The 19,524-nt window shown below is 34.4% G+C and overlaps 2 protein-coding genes across 3 annotated transcripts; both read right to left on the bottom strand.

Annotated features, from left to right (window-relative positions):
- Nucleotides 1–10,953: 10,953 nt before the first annotated feature.
- On the bottom strand, nucleotides 10,954–11,878 carry LOC125853474 (uncharacterized). Its single transcript, XM_049533165.1, has one exon. The coding sequence runs from the start codon at nucleotides 11,782–11,784 to the stop codon at nucleotides 11,209–11,211; it is 576 nt and encodes a 191-aa protein (XP_049389122.1). The 5' UTR covers nucleotides 11,785–11,878; the 3' UTR covers nucleotides 10,954–11,208.
- A 1,585-nt stretch (nucleotides 11,879–13,463) lies between these two features.
- On the bottom strand, nucleotides 13,464–19,236 carry LOC125853612 (uncharacterized). Of its 2 annotated transcripts, XM_049533342.1 has the most exons (11): nucleotides 19,102–19,236; nucleotides 18,923–19,020; nucleotides 18,418–18,523; nucleotides 17,146–17,244; nucleotides 16,989–17,054; nucleotides 16,338–16,454; nucleotides 15,967–16,041; nucleotides 15,084–15,186; nucleotides 14,850–14,897; nucleotides 14,079–14,200; nucleotides 13,464–14,005 (listed from the first exon to the last, which is right to left on the bottom strand). In XM_049533342.1, the coding sequence occupies exons 1-11, from the start codon at nucleotides 19,168–19,170 to the stop codon at nucleotides 13,913–13,915; spliced, it is 996 nt and encodes a 331-aa protein (XP_049389299.1). In that variant the 5' UTR covers nucleotides 19,171–19,236; the 3' UTR covers nucleotides 13,464–13,912. The 2 variants fall into 2 exon arrangements, with proteins under 2 accessions (XP_049389299.1, XP_049389300.1); XM_049533343.1 differs by lacking the exons at nucleotides 13,464–14,005; nucleotides 14,079–14,200 and adding an exon at nucleotides 14,208–14,714.
- Nucleotides 19,237–19,524: the final 288 nt, after the last annotated feature.

The raw sequence follows: 19,524 nt of genomic DNA, 5'->3' as shown, positions 1-19,524 counted from the left end.
GTTGACCCAAATTAAGACCCCATCCAATGCACTAGATAACTTCAAGAGAGTAATTATTCCAATTCATGAGCAGGTTCAAGTACATAAGTATTCCCCACCTAAATTGGTAAACATACTTCACTCAAGCACATTGGATCAAGTAATAACAACAAAGAAGAATCATGCAAATGACAGACGGTGTTACTATCACACTCAACACACTTAAAATTGACACCGGGGTCAAATGGAAAAGGATTGCAAAGCATCGAGTCAATGAGACTCTCATTTGCTCTATTTATACCACTACTAACATAAGATATGCAACCCACACAAGTATGAGTGGCATCAACATGGTAAATGGAGACCACAAGCAAGAAGCTTATCCTCTTAGCATGATGGGTAGTATAAAGGTTAGCACTTAGAACATTTAATCGAGGAGACTCAAATTCAAGGAACAACCAAACATCTTCTATTGTCATGGCTATTAAGCCCACAAATGGAGAACAAAGACAATGGTTATTCTTCCCATCAACATGGTAATACCACCCCAAAGATGATACTCCCACCAGCTCAAATACCTTCATGCATTCACCGGGATCAAAATAATAGGATGTCCACAGAACTGGATCATACCAACAAGTGTACATGTAGACCATAATGACACCATGATCCACATGCAATACACATTTAATCCCACTAGGGATTTCATCATATGCAAAGAGATAGTAAAGGAAGGTACAAATTTCACCTTCTCTTGGCAAATATCTCTTACCCTCATAAGATGCACAATCAACAAGATTATGCTCAGAGTAAGAAATAGAAAAATGGTCTAGGAAGCTATCCTTCCCCACACACAATGTAGGCCCTTCAAGTGGATGGTAAAACCTTAAGAAGAGCTTTCCTGCATAGGGAAATGAATCAACAATGTCACCCTCCATATGCCTTCCATTTCGACTAGGCGTTCCCACACAAATTTCACAATGCACCTCACTACTGGGTTCAAATGGAAAGGTCATCTATGAACTTGGATCAAGTTCACCTCCATTTATCAGGTTGGCACTATGTCCTTCCAAAAACATACTTCACTCAACAGCATGAATCATCATATGTGAACAAGTAATAGAGAAATGTGTCTCTCAAATCAACTTCCTCTAGGGTGTTTTCATGGGAATGACTACTAATAAATTTAAACTCATAGGTGATACCATTGACAATTGGAACACACAAAGAAAAAAAGTTAATGGAGAAACAAACATCACATTCCTCCTCACAATATTCCTTCTCCAGAAGAGTACTCTCATCTTCCAAGAAGAGATTTCCATTTTTTGAAGGGAAAGCCTCACATCATAGTGGGTTACTATAACAAGTATAGCTATCAAGAACTATATTGCTCTCAAGATTCACACCAATAGGTACATCACTATGAGTGATTTCATCATCTTCAAAAAGGATATTGTACTTAAAGAGCGAATGATCAACCACTGGGAAAAAATTAAAACATCCAAGTTCACCCTAAAAAAGGCACATATCATCTTTCAAAGCATTTTCGAGCACAAGATCTCTATGAGCAAAGCAAGCAATCAGATCTTCCACAAAAGACATGCTCCTAGAGTCACTCTCATTCAATTGATCAACATTATCATTAGTACCACCGACTTGAGGTTTCTTAATCACATTACAAGAACCCTGAACCAGTGAACTACACTCACGAATAGGCTAATCAATACAATTATCATAAGATAATGAACTTTCATTCAAAGCACGGGTGTCAACACTAGGTGGACCAAATTGATCTTGCTAGAAGAATCAATTCGATCATCAATATGATCAACTAGTGTATCCACACTCTCATCAAGAACATTATCAACATATGGTAGCGAAACACAGGTGTTCGGAAGCAGAAAATACATGAAAAGAGCTAATATATACGCTCATATACACTGATATACATTCGGTGTATATGCAAAAATGGGAATTGGGTTGAAGCCCAAAAATTTACTCCTAATTATTATACAAAATCAATTATAAAGTGTGAAAGTGACACACTATTAATTTTTATGTTATCTCCTTTAACCACCAACTAAATTACTTATTAAAACTACCCACACTAAATTCATAAATGTAGTACGAATAGTCCAAAATACCATTTAGAATCTATCGAAAAATATTTTATGAAATAAAAAGCTCTAGTACTCAAAACGACCAAAAAGGTTGTTACAATATTTTAAACTCAAAATTCAAGTTCGATTATTTTTATGTATTTAGGTTGGTTTGAAGGTGAACTATGTATGTATTAAATTTTACATAAATAATATCACGTTCGCTAGTTACTTGGGAGGTAAATTTTTCATATATAAAATTAATATGATGTTTTGTTTACAATTTTAAATAACCTGCATAACTAATACATGTTTAAGTTGTGAGGAAATCTATATATTATTCTATGTAGGATATAAGGTGGATTGACTAATACATGAATAACTAATCCATGCATAATAATAAATAAATTCTCTCATAACTAATCCTTACATTACTAATATCAATAGAATTTTTACCCGCTATCAAACGATCCCTTATAATAGAAGTTGAATCCTTTCATTTCTTTATATGCTACATTTTTTTTATTTTGAATTTATTTGAGGAAATGTGTCTTGAATTTCATGAGCTTGGGTAAAAAAGAACTTTTTAGTAAAGAGCGTTTTTCACCCTCTTAGTGGTTAGTCCAATGCAATATCATTCGAATTAATAAAGCTCAGTGAATTACAATTATCAAAATTCAAATGGTTAAAAAACAAGGTTCAAGTTCAAGTTAACAAAAATTATAAATCTTTACGCAAATAATCAATAGATTCACATCTTTTTTAGCTAATATATATAAATTATACATAAGTATACATAAACATACATATATTATACATGAATTATAATATATTATACGACTATTTTTAAAATACACTCACATCACTCTCTTACCAACATGACCACTACAGTACTAGGGATGTGCTCACAAGAAGGTCACAGTTTCAAAATTATTCTGTTTTTAGTTATTTTTTTCAAATCATCAAATGTATGCAAGTCCAATTGAATTTCTATTATATAGAAGCATGATGAGCCAGGACGACCACATCATAATCTTATTGTACATTGTGCAATAAAAGTTAGACAGATTTGTACTTTTTAGTTATTTAAAACAAATGTAGGGGTATTTTTGTCTTTTGGATCAGTTATTTCTTCTTAGGAGCTTCTCGATCATTCCTCCCTTTCCTTCTTCTCTCTTTAATTTCTCTCTCAAACCCAGAGGCAAGGCTAAGGTCAAGCAATCATATGAATCTTTTCAGAATTCCAATAATAAGGAAGTTTAGCATTAGGTTTTTTTAATCCTCTTTAAGTTTTCATCTCAGATAAAATCTTATTACTATTTTGAGCTTCATCAATTTATTAGGGTGTACATGGCTTTGGTAACTGAATGAGACTCGTACGACCTTCCGTTGAGCTACTACTCGATCAGGTCTAATCCTATTCTCTTTTCTCTTCTTATGTTTTACTTAAAAATTATTCTTATTTCTCGTTTAGATTATATCCAGAGGCGAATTCAGGATTTCGGAATGATGGGTGCATTATTACAAAAAGATTGATCTAAGATATAAATTTGATCTGTTGGACATTTAGGTTCTTATTACTGAAAACCGTTAAAATTAATATTATAGGTCCAAGACTAATTAAAATGTCAAAATTGTCACCAATAATCATTTAGAGAAGTGTTATCTAATTTTACAAAGAAAAATAAAACAAGATGAATATAAAATTCAAATTTCTAACCTCACGTAGAGAGGTGCACCCAGTCATCATCAAATCTTATTGCTATTATGTGTGAACCCAATTACACATCTATATTTCAATATTTTTCAAAAATATAACACTACTATATATGATCTCGAGAAGGGAGCATGGGTTCCCGTGAACCTGGTGACCCCTCCTTGGATACGCCTTTTATTATATCAACTGGGAGTGGGAATTTACAACTGGAAGTGGAAATTTACAAATTTCTCTGTGGATTTTTTGTTTTGACTTTTGTTATTATCAATTGTTGAACTTTTTCACGAGATGTTAGTTCTGTGTTTGGATTAAGAATATGGATTTTGATACCTACTTCCCTTGTTTAAAAAAAAGATGCCTCTTTACTTCTTTTTTTTAACTCTTTAATTTTCAATTTCCACATAACATGTTTAACACCACGATATTAAAGGACATTTTGATACATTCTACATATTTCTTCCTTTCTTAAACTTCGTATCAAGTCAAAATTAGGCAAACAATTTGAAATGAAGAGCATATATTATATTGCTTTATTCCTTTCTACGCAAATCAGGGACGGTTGGTTTCAGCAAGATAAAATTTGGTTCAGACTTTTGAGCTAGAATCGTGAGTTGTGATGAGAGTTTTACGTTGTACGATGATTTTATTTTGTTCAACGAGTTCACTAAAAGTAGAACGTTTAGATTGCTGCACCATAGAGATTTTGCCTGAACAAAAAAAATGTTTTAAGAGTGTTACTACTCACTGGAAGTATCTGCATTGTCTCACTGCTGATTGAGAATTATGAGTTGAAAAAAAGGTTCTTTCTCACTTAAAGCTATCATTTTCCTTTAATTTTTTGCCCTTAGTTTAATTTATTTAATAGTGTTCTTGTTTTGGTCAGGGGGAAGGAAGTTGAGTTTGTTGTTTGATCATTATTTTTATTGTGGCGGTATCCCTCCACCAAATATCTGTCATGTTTGCCCACCTTTTCTGGGCTTTCTCCTGCCTCTTTTTTTGGTCTCTCTCTTGGTTTGTTTTCTCTGGATTATGAAGTCACGATCTTCTTTTTTCTCACTCAGATTAATTCTCATGGTCTGTAGTGTCTTCATCTCAACAACTTCATATTATCAACAACAATGTGGATACTCGAAGCTGTTTTCAAAAGGGAGATTTTGAGGTTTTAAATGAATGGCTTGCAAATACTAATCTTTGGTCCATTAAGGTATCATTACCTTCTCCCCATAAGCTACATCTATTTTCATTGTTTCCCTTATTTGTTAGAAGTATTACCTTGTTTGCAGCTTGTCACTAGAACATAATGAATATAGGACTTTTTAAAATCAACTTAACAAAGCTAAAAACATGAAAACATGTACTTCTTCCCCTTAGCAAGTATATGAGTCTCTCTGATTATAGATATATACCTTTGCAATTCTAACTAATATTATCTAAAAGACTAAATGTTTAAGTAAATTAGAACGGTCAAACAAATGTATTTGTAGTTCCATAAATGTGGTTGTGGAGTGTGTTTCACAAATGAGCTATGCCACCTTATCCAATGAAATAAAGGACCCCTAAGGTTATTATGGTCCTTGATAATTGGTGGATTATAGAGAATGGTGAGAACCGTATAGTGCAAATTTTGAGAATTTTTTGAGTTTTCAACGGTGGAAGTTTTATCAGATGCAAGGCTTATATACTTCACTCTTTACATTTGGATTGTCTTTTTTGGATGGTAATTTGAATAACATTTGGAGTTCTTATTGGTTTTGCACATTGTATTTTTTTAGCAGTGTAGCACTAATAATTCGAAAATTTGGAGCTTAAATTAAATGCCTTATTTCATTCGTGGTGATTATGTTAAGATTCTTGTTAAGTTAAATTGTTGCAATTGCACCACAAATCAAGATAAAAACTTCTCGAACTGAACAACCTTCGTGATGAAATGGTCTTCTATTATGCAGGGGCTAGGGATCACAGTATTTGGAACGGCATACATGTCGTTCACGATGGTTTGGTTTACAAAAGATTCTCGGTTGGACCTGTGGCCAATGTACATTATCTTAGGAAGGTGACTGCAACTCATTCGCTAATTTTAATCACACTTAGTGCGACGGTTAAGTAGTACGATTAATATTAGCGGTTGGCAAGATATTCTAATGCATTTGTTTGATATCTGAATTTGCAGCTTCATCATTCAAAGAAGTTCAATGGTGTCCCATTGGCTTGTTCTTAGGACCTAAGTTAATAAGAATTGTAAAATTACACAGAACACTGTTTCGACAGTAAACAAAAGTAATACTATTACAACATAAGAGGAAAATCTAAGAATGGATTAATGATGATTGATGCAAGAACTATGGATTAATGGTGATTGATGCAGGAATCGGAAAAAGTAGGGGTGATGGAAGAGTTGGAAAAGGAAGTAAATCGAAGGACAACTTTCAAAAGGATCATGAATGATTGATCACATTGTTCATAAGCATAAAAGTCATTTCACAATTCTTATCGACTGAGGAAGGGGATTTGTGATGTATTTGACTATAGAGAAAATGTAACTCTATTGATGAAATGAATTTGTATTTATTTAGGATCTTATTCAGTAAGAAAAAAATATTATATTATTTTATTATATATTAGAAGCTATAGTATAGATGCAATGTCTTGCTTTTTTTTTTTTTTGTTGCCAATTCAAGGCTAAAAAGAAAGAAGGATGTTGATGTCCTCTTTTTCTTTTTTTTTTCGGGGGTGGAGGGGGGTTGGGGGGGTGTTTATATACCTCACTTTTTATAATTGGAGAATCTTTTTTGGTTGGTAATTTGAATAAACATTTGGAATTCTTATTAGTTTTTCACATTGTACTTTTTTTTAATAGTATACATTGCAATTGGTAATATTGTTAGTTTTTCTTCTTCATTGTTGGAAAAATAATAATGTGCATGGGAGTTTCAATACTTCTTGAATAGTTTGACATCCATTTCCATGTTTTAATTATTGATATTATTTGTCTTTTGCAAGTATTCATCCTAAACTTCTCCACACGGTGGTGTTAGGAATGATAAAAATGTTATTTGCTAAGTTGATGCCTACAATTTTTACTCATTGAAAATGATGAATACATATTGTAGATAAAAGAATCCAATGATATATGTATAATGATGTACATATGTGTGATAGTATTACATCAAAATTCAACATATTGGGTCCGTGCTTAGCACGGGCATCGCTTATCTAGTAGTTACAATAAATGGTATCATCAAATTAGTACGTGTTATCTGTCTCCGAGGATATCTTTTTGTGATTGACCTCATTATTTGTTCTCTTCTCCCCCTCAAAAGAAGATGTGACTTTTAAAAACTCTTCCAATTCTTTCATTCCATTTTGCACATTAATTTTCACTTATCTAGGTTAATATTTTATACTAAAAATACTTAAATTTTGTATTAAGAAAACATGTCTCTGTATCTTAGTTACTTTTTTGGAAAAAAATACATAAATAAGCAAATTATTTTATCATACTTTGAAATTTCATACCATTTGAAAAAATTATAAAAATTTCTACTCTTTCCTATTATCGGATACATAACTCTTACGCAACGTATTGGGACATGAAGTATCGAGACAGGTGTGTCTTATATCAACAAAGGTAATGTATAGGGATGTGATGTATCGGGACATTGAGCGATGTATCGAGACATGTGTGTCTTGTATCAACAAAGCTAATATATCGGGACACGATGTATTGAACGTTGGGTGATGTATCTCAAATTGGGACGCGATGTATAGAGACGTTGAGTGATGAATCCGAAACCGAAACACGATGTATTGGAACGTATCCGAAATCCTTCAATCTTTAGGAATATTTGCAATTTGAAAATGAATAGAGATAGGATGTAATTAGTTATTAACACTATAAGATTTGTGTAAAATATACTTCTGTTTTTCTTTCTGAATCTATATTATTTGAGCAATCCAACATTTACAAATGAATTCAGCCCACTTTACTTGTCAGTAAGCCCAATCAATTGGGCTGATAAACAGGCCCATCGCTCAAAACTGCTACATCCACAAGTCTAATGATGAATGACAATACAACATGTCAACCACTAATTTAAGGACCATATTAGAAGAAGACTTCAGTAGAATCATATATAACTTATCCCAACTAATTTGATGTTGAAACATAATCAATTAATTGTTTAGTGGATATTAACATACAGAGTGGTCAATTTTGCATTTCATTCATATTTTTCTCAGTTTCTCAATGACAACCTGTTCCTTTGAGCCTACAGTAGATGGATCGTTGGATCAATTGAATTCCCTTCGTCCGAAAAGTTATACGGCATAAATAAGGTAAAAATAAAATCTATGATATATATCTAAGGCCTAAGGGGTCGTTTGGTATGGGATATGAGATAGATAAAGTTATCCTATGGATTAAGATATCTCATGAAATTATGTATCCCATCATCTATGTGTGATAACTTATCTCATCATTATTGTATAAATGATGAAATAAATAATCTTGGAACTAGCTTATACCCCTAAACAAACACAACATAAAATAATCCTACATTTTATTCCAAAATTATTATCCCTTAACCTTCATACTAATCGACCCCTAAATGATTGAATACCCTTGAGGCCTTGCCATAGGAGAAGTACGGGTTCATATTCCAAATATAACATTTTTACATTTTTTTAAATCCCCTTTCCTTGCTCCGCTGCCAATTGGATATGATACACACATTCAGATCATTGACTTATCTGAAGTTGAGCTATAAATATCTTCATGCCTCAAGGCAAGTACTTTATTTTTATTTTTTTTGGGTTTTAAGGATATATTAGTAATATTGAAGACAAGTTAAGTTAGGTTCGTGGATCCTCTTGTCAGCGGATACACAATAGTAGAGTTATGGGCAAATTAACAGAAGGGACCTGCCTAGCATATGTAATTCCTAGGTTATCTGCTTCAGATTCCTCATGAGCATACGTTGAAGGAGCTATGAGGATAGAGGGAGTGCCAAAAACTTCTTGTTTCGATCCTTCTTGCGCCAGCCTGTCAACATGCCTATTCTGCTCCCTGAAGGTGTGTTGGTGCCCCCAGCTTCTGCAACAATGACCTGCACTCGACAATTAAGTTAGTATATAATGGTTGGTCATTTATTGTATAAACAACAAGTATTCTGAAATGATTTCAATCCTACCAAACACATCCTTAATTCGATCGTGGTAACATGTTCTGTTCAATCAATTTATAATAACCAAACAGATTTAGAATTGCTAGGAAATTTTACGGTAACTAACAAGTTCTTCTTCTTGTGTACGTTTACCAAGGTCAACCATCTTTGCTCATGAAAAGTCAATCAATAGCCTCATGAAACATGCCAAATGGCTTTTATAAATCATTGTCCAATAGCAATTCTAGAGCTTACTCAACCTTAACCAAAATTCTTTATTCCTTATGGTGCAGCCTCACAAAAAGTTAGTGGGATTTGTCTGCATTTTTGTGTTAAATTAGGTGCCAATTTATTCCTCAACTTCACATCATGTCAACATTATCACTCATGATTACTTAAGCTTTTCAGATAGTGACAACTTTTAACAAAATATTATCATTCGGGCGTTCCTTAATATTTTATATTACCACAGTTTTCTGCGGCAAATGTAACATACTTTTTAATTGGTGATGGTTAAAGTGATGTGATGCTCTCTTTAATTTATACTCCCTCTGACTATTTTTAATTATCATGTTATACTTTTCAAAAATCAATTTGACTAATTTTCAAAGTTAAATTAGATTACATTGATTCGATATTTTAAACAAAAAAAATAGATATTCAAAAACTATACAAAAAGTACTATAAATTGCAATTTTTTGCATATCAATATGATGGAAAAATACATCATAAAATGTTAGTCAAACTTCTTATCGTTAGACTCTAAAAAAGGAAACCATGACAATTAAAAGTGGATCGAGGTAGTAAGTGCTAATATTAAATTGAGAAAGAGAAACTTTTGAAACCATGAATGCTAATATCGTTTGACTCTAAAAAAGGTAAGGTTATTAATTAGTTCCGAGTGACCTATGGATCACAGATTCAAGCCATTGGAATCAATCATTGATGCTTACCCTCTTTCCGGACTCTATGTGACCGTGTATCCTTTTTTCAAGGTTAAATTGGTGTTAACACGTATTTGCCATCAAAAGTCCTTAGCTTTATTCCTACTCGTAATTCCTAGGCAATGAATAAATTTTCCCTTTTGTACTACAATTGAAACATGGGAGAGTTAACTTTATCTTCCAAGATCGTGAGAATGCAGCAAACAAATGCATACCCCCCTCTGAAGCAAGATAAAAGTGACAAGCAAGTCCAGCTAGTATCAGTTTACATGTGGAACCAATCCCACACAAATTATTAAGTTTCAACACTTCTACAACAAACATAGCAAGTCATACTAGTCTTTACAAGAAAAGAGTTTCTCATAGCCCTCTGAGTTGTTTTTTATATGCCTTACTTGAGTCGAAGGTATCGATAACAACTTCACACCACCCTCTGAGAACCCACTCATGGGATTACATTGGCTACGTTGTTGTTGTTGTTGTCAAAAAGAGTTGTGCAAATTATGAAGAACAAAAGAGAGAGTTCCTTATAGTTGAGACAAGTTGACAAACATAAATGCAGAAATCAATATAAATGAAGCAACTTGGCATATCTGAAAAACAGAGAAGCACATTGCCACCTTAAAGAAAAGAGCCCCAAGAACTGATCTTTTTAGCTTTCTTTCTTAAAGTGAAAGACGACATTGGACAAATAAGAACAATGAGAAAAGACAACAACATACCCATTGATATTCTACAAAGTAGGCTATGGAGAGGGTAGAGTGTATGCAGTCTTTTTCACTCCTTACCACTACCTCTCTGAGATAAAGAGACTGTTTCTGAAGACCTCGGCTCAAGCAAATCAAAGCAATAATGAACAAAAAAGAAGGTAGTGGGCACAAACATGACAATAAAGAGACTGTTTTTGAAGACCCAGGCTCAAGCAATTCAAAGCAATAATGAATAAATAAGAAGGTAGTGGGCAGAAACATAGCAAAGTTGTGTGGCGCATATATGCAAGAATCGTAACAACAACAACAAGAAGGTAAACCACAGATGATCAATGAGAAAGATTGGATCTTGAAATTCAAATTGCATTAGATAAATTCAGATATTTACATCCAAATTCAAGTAGATAACCTAGGCCTAAAAAGCAAGCTAAAGAGTTGCAAATTAGATAGCAACTTAATTTCCACCAGCCCTAATTACATCAAGATTATATTCAGATAAAATCAACAATGCTTCCAGTTAATCAATTAACCTAAAACTTAACTTCCCATTTTTTGTTCATCCATATTGAACATGCAAATTATTTACTTTAGACATAACTACCGCATACCAAATCCATGTTTACCATGAACACATCCAGGCCTATTAAAAACATAAGGCGCCTTTCTGGATTTGTTCATCTTGGAACAAGCCCTTTTCCCCAATTTCCTAATCCTTTGTCTCCCAAGTTTATCACTCAACCAATTTGGCACCAACTCATCATCCAAATCATAGTCATAATCTTCTTCTTCCTCTTCCTCTTCCTCTTCATCGTCCTCCTCCTGATCATCATCACGAGAAGTATCATGATGATTGAACCCAACAGGGCAAACCACCAATGCATCAATTGTTTGAACTGGCGACGGAGATCCCGATTCTGCTTCCGATTTCATCGAGATATCAGAAGATGGAGACCCAATTTCACATGGGTCATCTTCTTTTAACATCAATTCAACATCATCATCAGTTTGATCAGTGAAGGAGTAGCTGTCTTCTTGTTCATCATCAGAAGGGTTAACAAATTCCCACGAAGACAATTCATCAAACAGATCATGGGCATCAATTTCTGACTCTGATCTAACAACCACTGTTGCTGATTTTGAAATTCTGAGATTTTTTCCAAGGATTCTCAACATATTGGCTTCTGATTTTCTTGAAAATTGGTAAGGGTTTGTATTGAAGTAGTTTACTTGAGGAGGAGTTTTTTCTTTGTAAAATGAGAAGAAAGAAAATGCGTACAAGTAATAAAGGAGAGCAGTTGAGGTGACGTGGCGGTTTTGGTTTGGTCCACCTGTTTATTTGCTGCATTTCTATTGGTTGAGTTACGTGTCGTTTACTAGAATATATCGAACGGTATCGTCTAATAGAATAAACCGAAATGTTAGGATGGAATATCCAAAACGGTGCCGTAAAACACGAAGCGTGAAACAAAACAAATAGAAACCAAGCAATTTTTTTCTTCTAGTAGGATTTAGATAAGTTTGACCCAAGAAATGTGGAGAAGGGAATTAGGGAAAGATAGAAGAAATGAAAAAGGATTTAACTTGAATGGTGGAAATAATTTGTATATATTTTTAATGTAGTTAACGTGTGGTAACAAATTGTTTGTTTTAATATTTCAAATAATATCTTTGAATAGTCAATCGTTCGGTTAGAATGAGATTAATATTGATTTTTATTGACGGTATAATTTATTGTATTAAAAATAACATTCATAATTTTTAAGAAGTTATTTGTTTATAAAAATACTCTCCTCTTTTTTTTATTAATAGAAAATGAAGTTCAAGAGACCACTATCTCTATTATTGTCCATCTTAGTTTGACCCTTGAAGAAAGATGGAAGAAGAAAAGATTAGGATTTAAAATTTATATAATGTAAATATATTTTATATCCTCCTTGTAATTTTACATATTTATCACAATTTGAAAATAGTTTATATAGGGAAAGTAATTAATTTCACTTGTTATGGACGATAATGACAAATATTGTTGATGAGAGTAAAAAATCATGATTTGATTAATCGTGTAAATTTAACAATAAGATTTCGAATTTAAAGTCCACGTAATGGAAATTTCTACATATTAATTAACAATAATATAGTATCCATATTTATTAATTGGTAATATCTGCAAATCTTTGAGGAAACGCACATGTAAAATCAGAACTATGAAATTCCCATATATCTTGTTATAAGGGATCAAAGATATTGTATCAAACATGATTTACAAATCAATGAAGTTTGAAGTTCTAAATCCGCCTCTTATGCTCCACGAGAGGATAGATGAAATGTTCATGAATTTTCATTCAATTAGTTGATATCAACATACTGTGTTATTTGCTTTAGATTAAACTTAGATACACCGATAGCATGAGTAAGCATTTTTACACCATCATGTCAGGCAGAAAATATCTGTAGCAAATGATAAAATAAAAATTCACAGGACAGAATAAAAGTTCTTCCTGGTGCATGTGCAAGCGGGAGGTAGCAGGTACCCGTGCAAGCTGACTAGGACACCATGGTTATAAAAAAACAAAAGGTAGTAAAATAAAATACCAGGAAATACAACCAAGACATGCAATTTGAGTTTTAGACAGCAGGGATAGTAACTGCATACACCAAGCAAAAACAATGTGGAATGAAGTAGCTAATTCTTAAAACTGTGGAGCTGTTCGCCTTAGGAAAATACATTTGCAGTCAACAAATATATACAGAAAGTAGCTTCACATATGAATGATCTACTGGTAACTAAATCAAAAGAGTTCCAAGCATGCAGTTTGCTGCAAGTGAGGTCACCAGTTCAATCGTTAACTATGAAAGAAAAACCAATTGATAGATTTCATTAACAAAGGACACAGTACAGTCCCACCAGTTTACAATCGATTAATGCAGGCTATGCAAATCCAATTGCAAAATTCCAAAACTGCAGGGCTACATTGTGGTATTGCACTCTGAAAAACTCGCAATTTTTTCGGATTTACAGGTAGAATATACAAGTGACCGATTAGGAGTCAGAAGAAGAGAAATTGGATAAAAGCAAGACATGAGAGGAGAAAAGGGATGATACAAACGGTGGGACAAAAATGGAAGATGTTAAACATGATAGGGACCTCATACCTCAAGGGTGTCCATTGTGGATCTCAGATTGCTTTATAAAGGCTGCTGCTCAGTAATGCATGGCAAAAAAATGATAATATATCTTTGTCATATAAAGAATGTAGACTTATGGTACCTCCAGGTGCAATTAATAGTTTACTACAATGTCTCAACCTTGGAGTACTCTGACAATCTCCCCTGCTCTTGACTCAATACCTTTCAGATACTCAATCAGAACTCGCTGCTGATACGAGCCGCCCTCCTGAGAGAGTAAACCACGTCAACAACCATTCAATGAGTGCCAGAAAGCAAAATTCAACTATTTGAATCCCTACCGTACGTATCAAAGTCCGTTCCATTCTCTTCTTAATAACAGTATACAATTCCTCAGGCGAAATATCACCTTTTCCAAGAGTCATGCCATCTAGCAAGAGCTTGTTCCATACTTCCTCCGGTGCTGTATCAAAGGGATAAGTGAATTTCATGAGAGGTGAATAACATTTGAGGCAATCGTAAAGTTCAAGTCAAAATATTTGATGGTAAATGGACCGTAGAGAGTGAGTAAAAGCTTTCACACTCCATAATGGTAGATAAGTCATGTCTGTCCAATTCCAATGTCAACTAACAAATTCATTGCCTCTAGAGAGTCTAATTGGTCCATCTGTTACCCCTAAAAAGATGCATTTTACCCTTGTGGTATCTGAAACTATAGGTTACATTCGTCTGAAGAGTTAGGGCAGTGCCCTCTGAGGATTAGTCTCTCACCCCCAACCAACTCAACACCTATTACACCACCTGACCTCCATTAACGAAGCTCAAAAACCTCCACCCATGGTTGCTGAGCAGATCATCCATTTCCGTTCCTCTCATATAGTTTGCTTATTATGCCTCATATCAGTTTTTGATTTCTTTTGCTCCGTGTTATCTATATGAGGCTTTATCAGTATCTGAAATACACCTTTGATGGCAAACTGAGAAGGCAATCGATGGAACGTGAGAGAGGCGCATGTTGAGGAATTGATTAAACAAATATGAGGTGGTCTCACAATTGGAAAACTATGAATCCCATGATGCCGGTTTGTAATAAGCTCACAATCGAGAGATACCTTTGATAATGGTCTCAAGAAACTGTTCAGCTTTTAACACTTCATTTCCTGCACGAAAAGCAAATCCAGGATTAGTAACTATATATTCTTGTTTTCAGATTGAACATCCGGGCAAACCAACTCATGGACCTATACTTTTCTAGTTACAACGGATTTATTCCGTATGGCCTAGAAAATAAATAGAAATTGGTCATCACTACAATTAAGTGAAATGAAGTTAAGCAATAAAGAGACCTTTTTTTGCATAACTTCGCTTTGACAGCACTCTGGAAGCATACAATTGCAGAACCTTTTGTAACATAGCTTCAAGTCCTGGCTTGTCTCCATCTTTTGTAGCCTACACAGTAGAAAACTCAGTATAATTGTCCAATCTCTGTGAATTTTTTCTTCATATAATAGATTCCGAGAAACATAGCTGTGAAAGAAACTGCACTACAGAGATCATTCTTCATATAATAGGTTCTGCTTGTGACTTGAAAACATTGTTTTGCTAAATCATGCTTAAAAATAATTTACAGCAAGAAACAGATTGATGCAACAAAATAATGTCTAAACTGAATATGGAGAAGAATAAGTTCTTTTAAGAAGGGGTGAACTTATTATTAGGGGGGCCATCAAGGAAGGCAATAAAATTTGAGGAAGTGAGTCTGACAAATGAAGACGTATTAAAAGGAGGCCGTGGTACGGTAGGAGGCCATTTCTATTTTCAAGTATGCTAGTTAGGAAACATTACACCAGATAACTAGTTAGAATCTTTTTAATTCCTTGGAATTTCTTATAACCAAAAGACGCATGTTCCACTTAATACATTCTTTTTGTCCAGTACTATAAGTCATTTTGCCTATTGAGTATGTGTCTCTAGCTGCCCCGACAGATTGCTCTCTTTAGCAATTCGCATACATGAAAGAGAGTGAATTCTGGAGTCCAAGTTATAATCTTCAATTTCAGCAGAAGGTTCTCCATGTCAATGGTAATCTGCCTCCCAGAAGAGAGAGAGAGAGAAAACAAACAACAAAATATACATGGAACTAAATGACAAGGCCTGCACACAAAGATCCAGAGTAAACTTAAACCAAAAAAGAGAACTGGGCATTAAAATTAACTCAAATAGACTCACCTGCCGCAGTTGTGCATTGACTTCTGCAAGGAACCCTTCATCAAGTTGGCCTTCTTGCTCCCTTTGATTTATTTCCTGAATGTTAAAGAAAACAAAAACACTTACAACACATAGCCATAAATAAAAAGAAGTCATATATAAAAAAGAAAAGAAATTCTACGTACAATAGATTATATAAACACTCAACAGAACTCTAGCATAGTTTTGTTTTGATAAATAAGAACTCTAGCATAATTCTATTACTCAACCTCCTTCTTGAACCCCCTTAGTTTTATAAGATGATGCTCACTTCAAGTCTTGACTCTGGCATGGCATTGCAAAAGATTTCACTTTGAAAACTATCTCAAATAAGACAGGATGACAAGACATACTTTCTCCATAAGACTGAGAGCCTCAGGATCCCTAAGAGGCCAAGATATTTCTTCCACTTCATCAATCACTGGTTTTAAGATTGCTTTGAGCACGTCAGTAGATGCCTCTATCTTTTCCTGCCAGGAGAAAGAAAATGCCATCAGAAACTGTCTGTTGCTCATATGAAAAATAAAGCATAAAAAGTATTACTATTGTGGTCATAAGCACCAAATAAACTTTCTATTATCTGGCAGGGTAAATGAGGGTTGAGAATAGAAAGAGAAGAAAAAGGAGAGACATGCTATCTGCGTGAGATGTAAGGAAGATTGAACACAAATTACTCATCCTATACTCAAATCTTATCATACGAAAATACTCAAGAAATTTCTTTTCTTAGCTTTTGCTATTAGTTATTTTTATTGATCATGTGGCAAATACAAGGTATGTCTAATGACACTAAAGGGATCTCAACCATGGCGTGAATTTTTCCATGGGACTTCACACTAATAGGACAAAAGGAAAATTCTTGACAATTTCTCCTCATTGTTCATCTCCATCTCTCCAATTACATGTACAGACCTTAATCTATATGCTAAAGAGAAGTTACTTGTGATCAGGTAGGGACACATACACTTGGTATGTGTAGTTCAGAAAGGAAATAGAATATATACATTTGTTTTGTGAACAAGACGATCTACGATGCTCATTACCGTCAATGCCAGCTCTTCATAGTCTTTCTGTAAAAAGAAAGTCAATAAAGGTTATTCCACAAGTTGAAAGAAGTACTGAAGCATACACCAGCTGAAATAATAAGAAATGGAACCATGCTTTGTCATCATCAGATTTGCAGGTGTCTGCTCTAGCTGCAAGTCTTATCCAAAAGCTCTCGTTGAAAGCGAGAACGTTCTCCACAACTATCTGTGGCAGCTGCAACCATAATAGAAAGTTAAAGGTTAATTTTCATCAGTGTAGATCATAGCTCTTTAAGGGTATCAATGCACGTTCAGATTCACAACAATAAAGAGCTTATCAGGACAATCAAACCTATAATCTACCAAATTAAACTACACAGGAGCAGACGCATTATAAAGAGAGGGCTTGATCAGCATTCCCCAACAAAGAGACAGAGGCAAACTAATTGATATAAAAGAACTGATAACCACACCAGCAGCCTCATGGTTGACTGCAACATTGCCATGTGCTTTCTGAACTGACAAGATATTGCATGCAATAGAATGTAGGTAGATGAAGAGAAGTGCAAATTAGAAGCTGCTGCAGGTACACAGTAGAATTTCCCTATTAGCTATCTTGCCAACTAATCACCAGTGGTCCCTCGAAATGCTTTAAGTGAATGCAAATCAGAGGCATGTCATATAAGAACTAGCACAAAGCAACTGTTCTTGCTGTCATCGAGTAATTACTGGTCTTACTGCAGTAATATTTTACTAGTATACATCTGATGGTAGAATTACCTTTCTACTTGTGGTCTTATTAGTTACTACTCTAAAGTGAATTATTAGTTCACAGCATTGATGCCAATCCATACCAAATCTGAAACTCACTAAGTTAATTTGACTTAGCTAGGTTTCATGAGGAGATCATTTTAGGAAGTGGAAGCAATAGAACGCTTTGACTATCAACCAGCTTTCCTTTTACAAAGTGTGAGATAAACAATTGACTCATAGTTCAATAAAAGTCTTCCCCCATAAGGGAAGAATTTGAAGTTAAAGGTAAGCATCCGATGTCCTTGAACAATAAAATTGAGAATATAAGTATAAGCAAATGGAATGCAAAACATGTTTGATCTCCAAAATGTGATGCATTACAATAAAGATGAGTAGAATCTAAGATTGAGAACAAGCATAAATGGGCCATGGGGAAACCGTGGTTCAAATATCAAGGCAAAATACGTTAGGTGATTGCTTCTCATTTGTCTAAGCCTCAGAGAATAGAGTTGCACATTACATGCACTAATAGAGTAATAGGAGGTAGCGCGTAAGTAGTGGATTAGCCGAGGTGCGTGCAAGTTGGCCCGGCCACCACCAATATAAATATGCCTGTGGGAGAGTCCATAAGAAAATTGTGAGAAAATCTACTTACTTCCGTATCACTTGCCTCCCTCAGTGTATCTATAAGCCTATCAACCTCCACAGTCTTTTTGAAAGATTCCTCAGCATCTTTACTGACTGCACATATGAAATTTCTCCTGCTTAATATACCCAAACAATTAACTTGATGATCAGTAGATCAACTAATACGAAATTGAAAAGTAGTTGCACATCACTAATTAATTGTCTTTTCTAGTAGAATTTTTCTTGGTAAAATTTGAAAAAGGAAACGAGTTTTTAGAGAAAATATTTACGCCACAGAGCCCGATATAAACTATTATACCAAATTATACCCGATTTAACCCATATTTGTGTGTAAGCACCATTTATATACTATTATACACTTTTATAGAAGATTGACACATTATGTTTAATGCTTTTCTCGGGTTATAATGTTTTATTCTTCATTTCTTGTTCAGAATCCAGAAATACAATATCCCCTTTGTCTCATTTTATAAGCACAATTACTTGAGAGTTCTTAAGAGATTTTGACAAACCTCTTGCTGAATTGCAGAAAACCCATGAAAGAAACTGGATAATTTGTCTGAAAGTGAATCCCTGCTTGCCCAATTCTCATTGTTCTATGCAAGTAACACTGCATTTAAAGGGAAAAAATAATGAATCACGAAAAATTAAAAAGATAAATATTGGAAGTTGGAAAATGCGAAGAAAGTACCGAATAACGCTGCGAATTTGAAGAGAATAGTCGAATAGCAAGTGGGTTTAGTGTCAAAATAGTTGCCATTTTCGAGCTTGGTTTTGGAACTGTTTTTTTTACGGTGTTTTAAGGAATGGCGGGAGAGAGGCTGAGAGGGAGACACATAGCCAAACGTTGCGGTTCTCATCTCGTGATACTGGGCCCACACCCTACTATTATTGGGCTGGGCTGGACAATTATCCGTAGCACAGACTAAGTTGAACTGTAATGGGCTTTTGGTTCTTAACTCATCAAACCCATAACGCCGCACTATTATTGGCCTGGGCTGGACAATTGTCCGTAACGCAGACTAAGTTGACTGTAATGGGCTTTTGGTTCTTAACTCATTAATCCCATAACGCCCCACTATTATTGGGCTAGGCTGGACAAATATCCGTGACT

Source organism: Solanum stenotomum, chromosome 1 (assembly GCF_019186545.1).
Source record: "Solanum stenotomum isolate F172 chromosome 1, ASM1918654v1, whole genome shotgun sequence".
Lineage (NCBI taxonomy): Eukaryota > Viridiplantae > Streptophyta > Magnoliopsida > Solanales > Solanaceae > Solanum > Solanum stenotomum.
The sequence above is the reverse complement of the archived record's forward strand: the minus strand, read 5'-3'. Positions and strand labels throughout refer to the sequence as shown.

Bases quoted from the DNA above. Each gene is read 5' to 3' on its own strand.
- LOC125853474 (XM_049533165.1), bottom strand. From the start codon at position 11,784: ATGTTGAGAATCCTTGGAAAAAATCTCAGAATTTCAAAATCAGCAACA.
- LOC125853612 (XM_049533342.1), bottom strand. From the start codon at position 19,170: ATGGCAACTATTTTGACACTAAACCCACTTGCTATTCGACTATTCTCT. The intron at 19,021-19,101 runs GTACTTTCTTCG...CTTTAAATGCAG, and splicing joins CAAATTCGCAGCGTTATTCG to TGTTACTTGCATAGAACAAT. The intron at 14,201-14,849 runs GTATCTCTCGAT...CCTTTGATACAG, and splicing joins TCTTGAGACCATTATCAAAG to CACCGGAGGAAGTATGGAAC.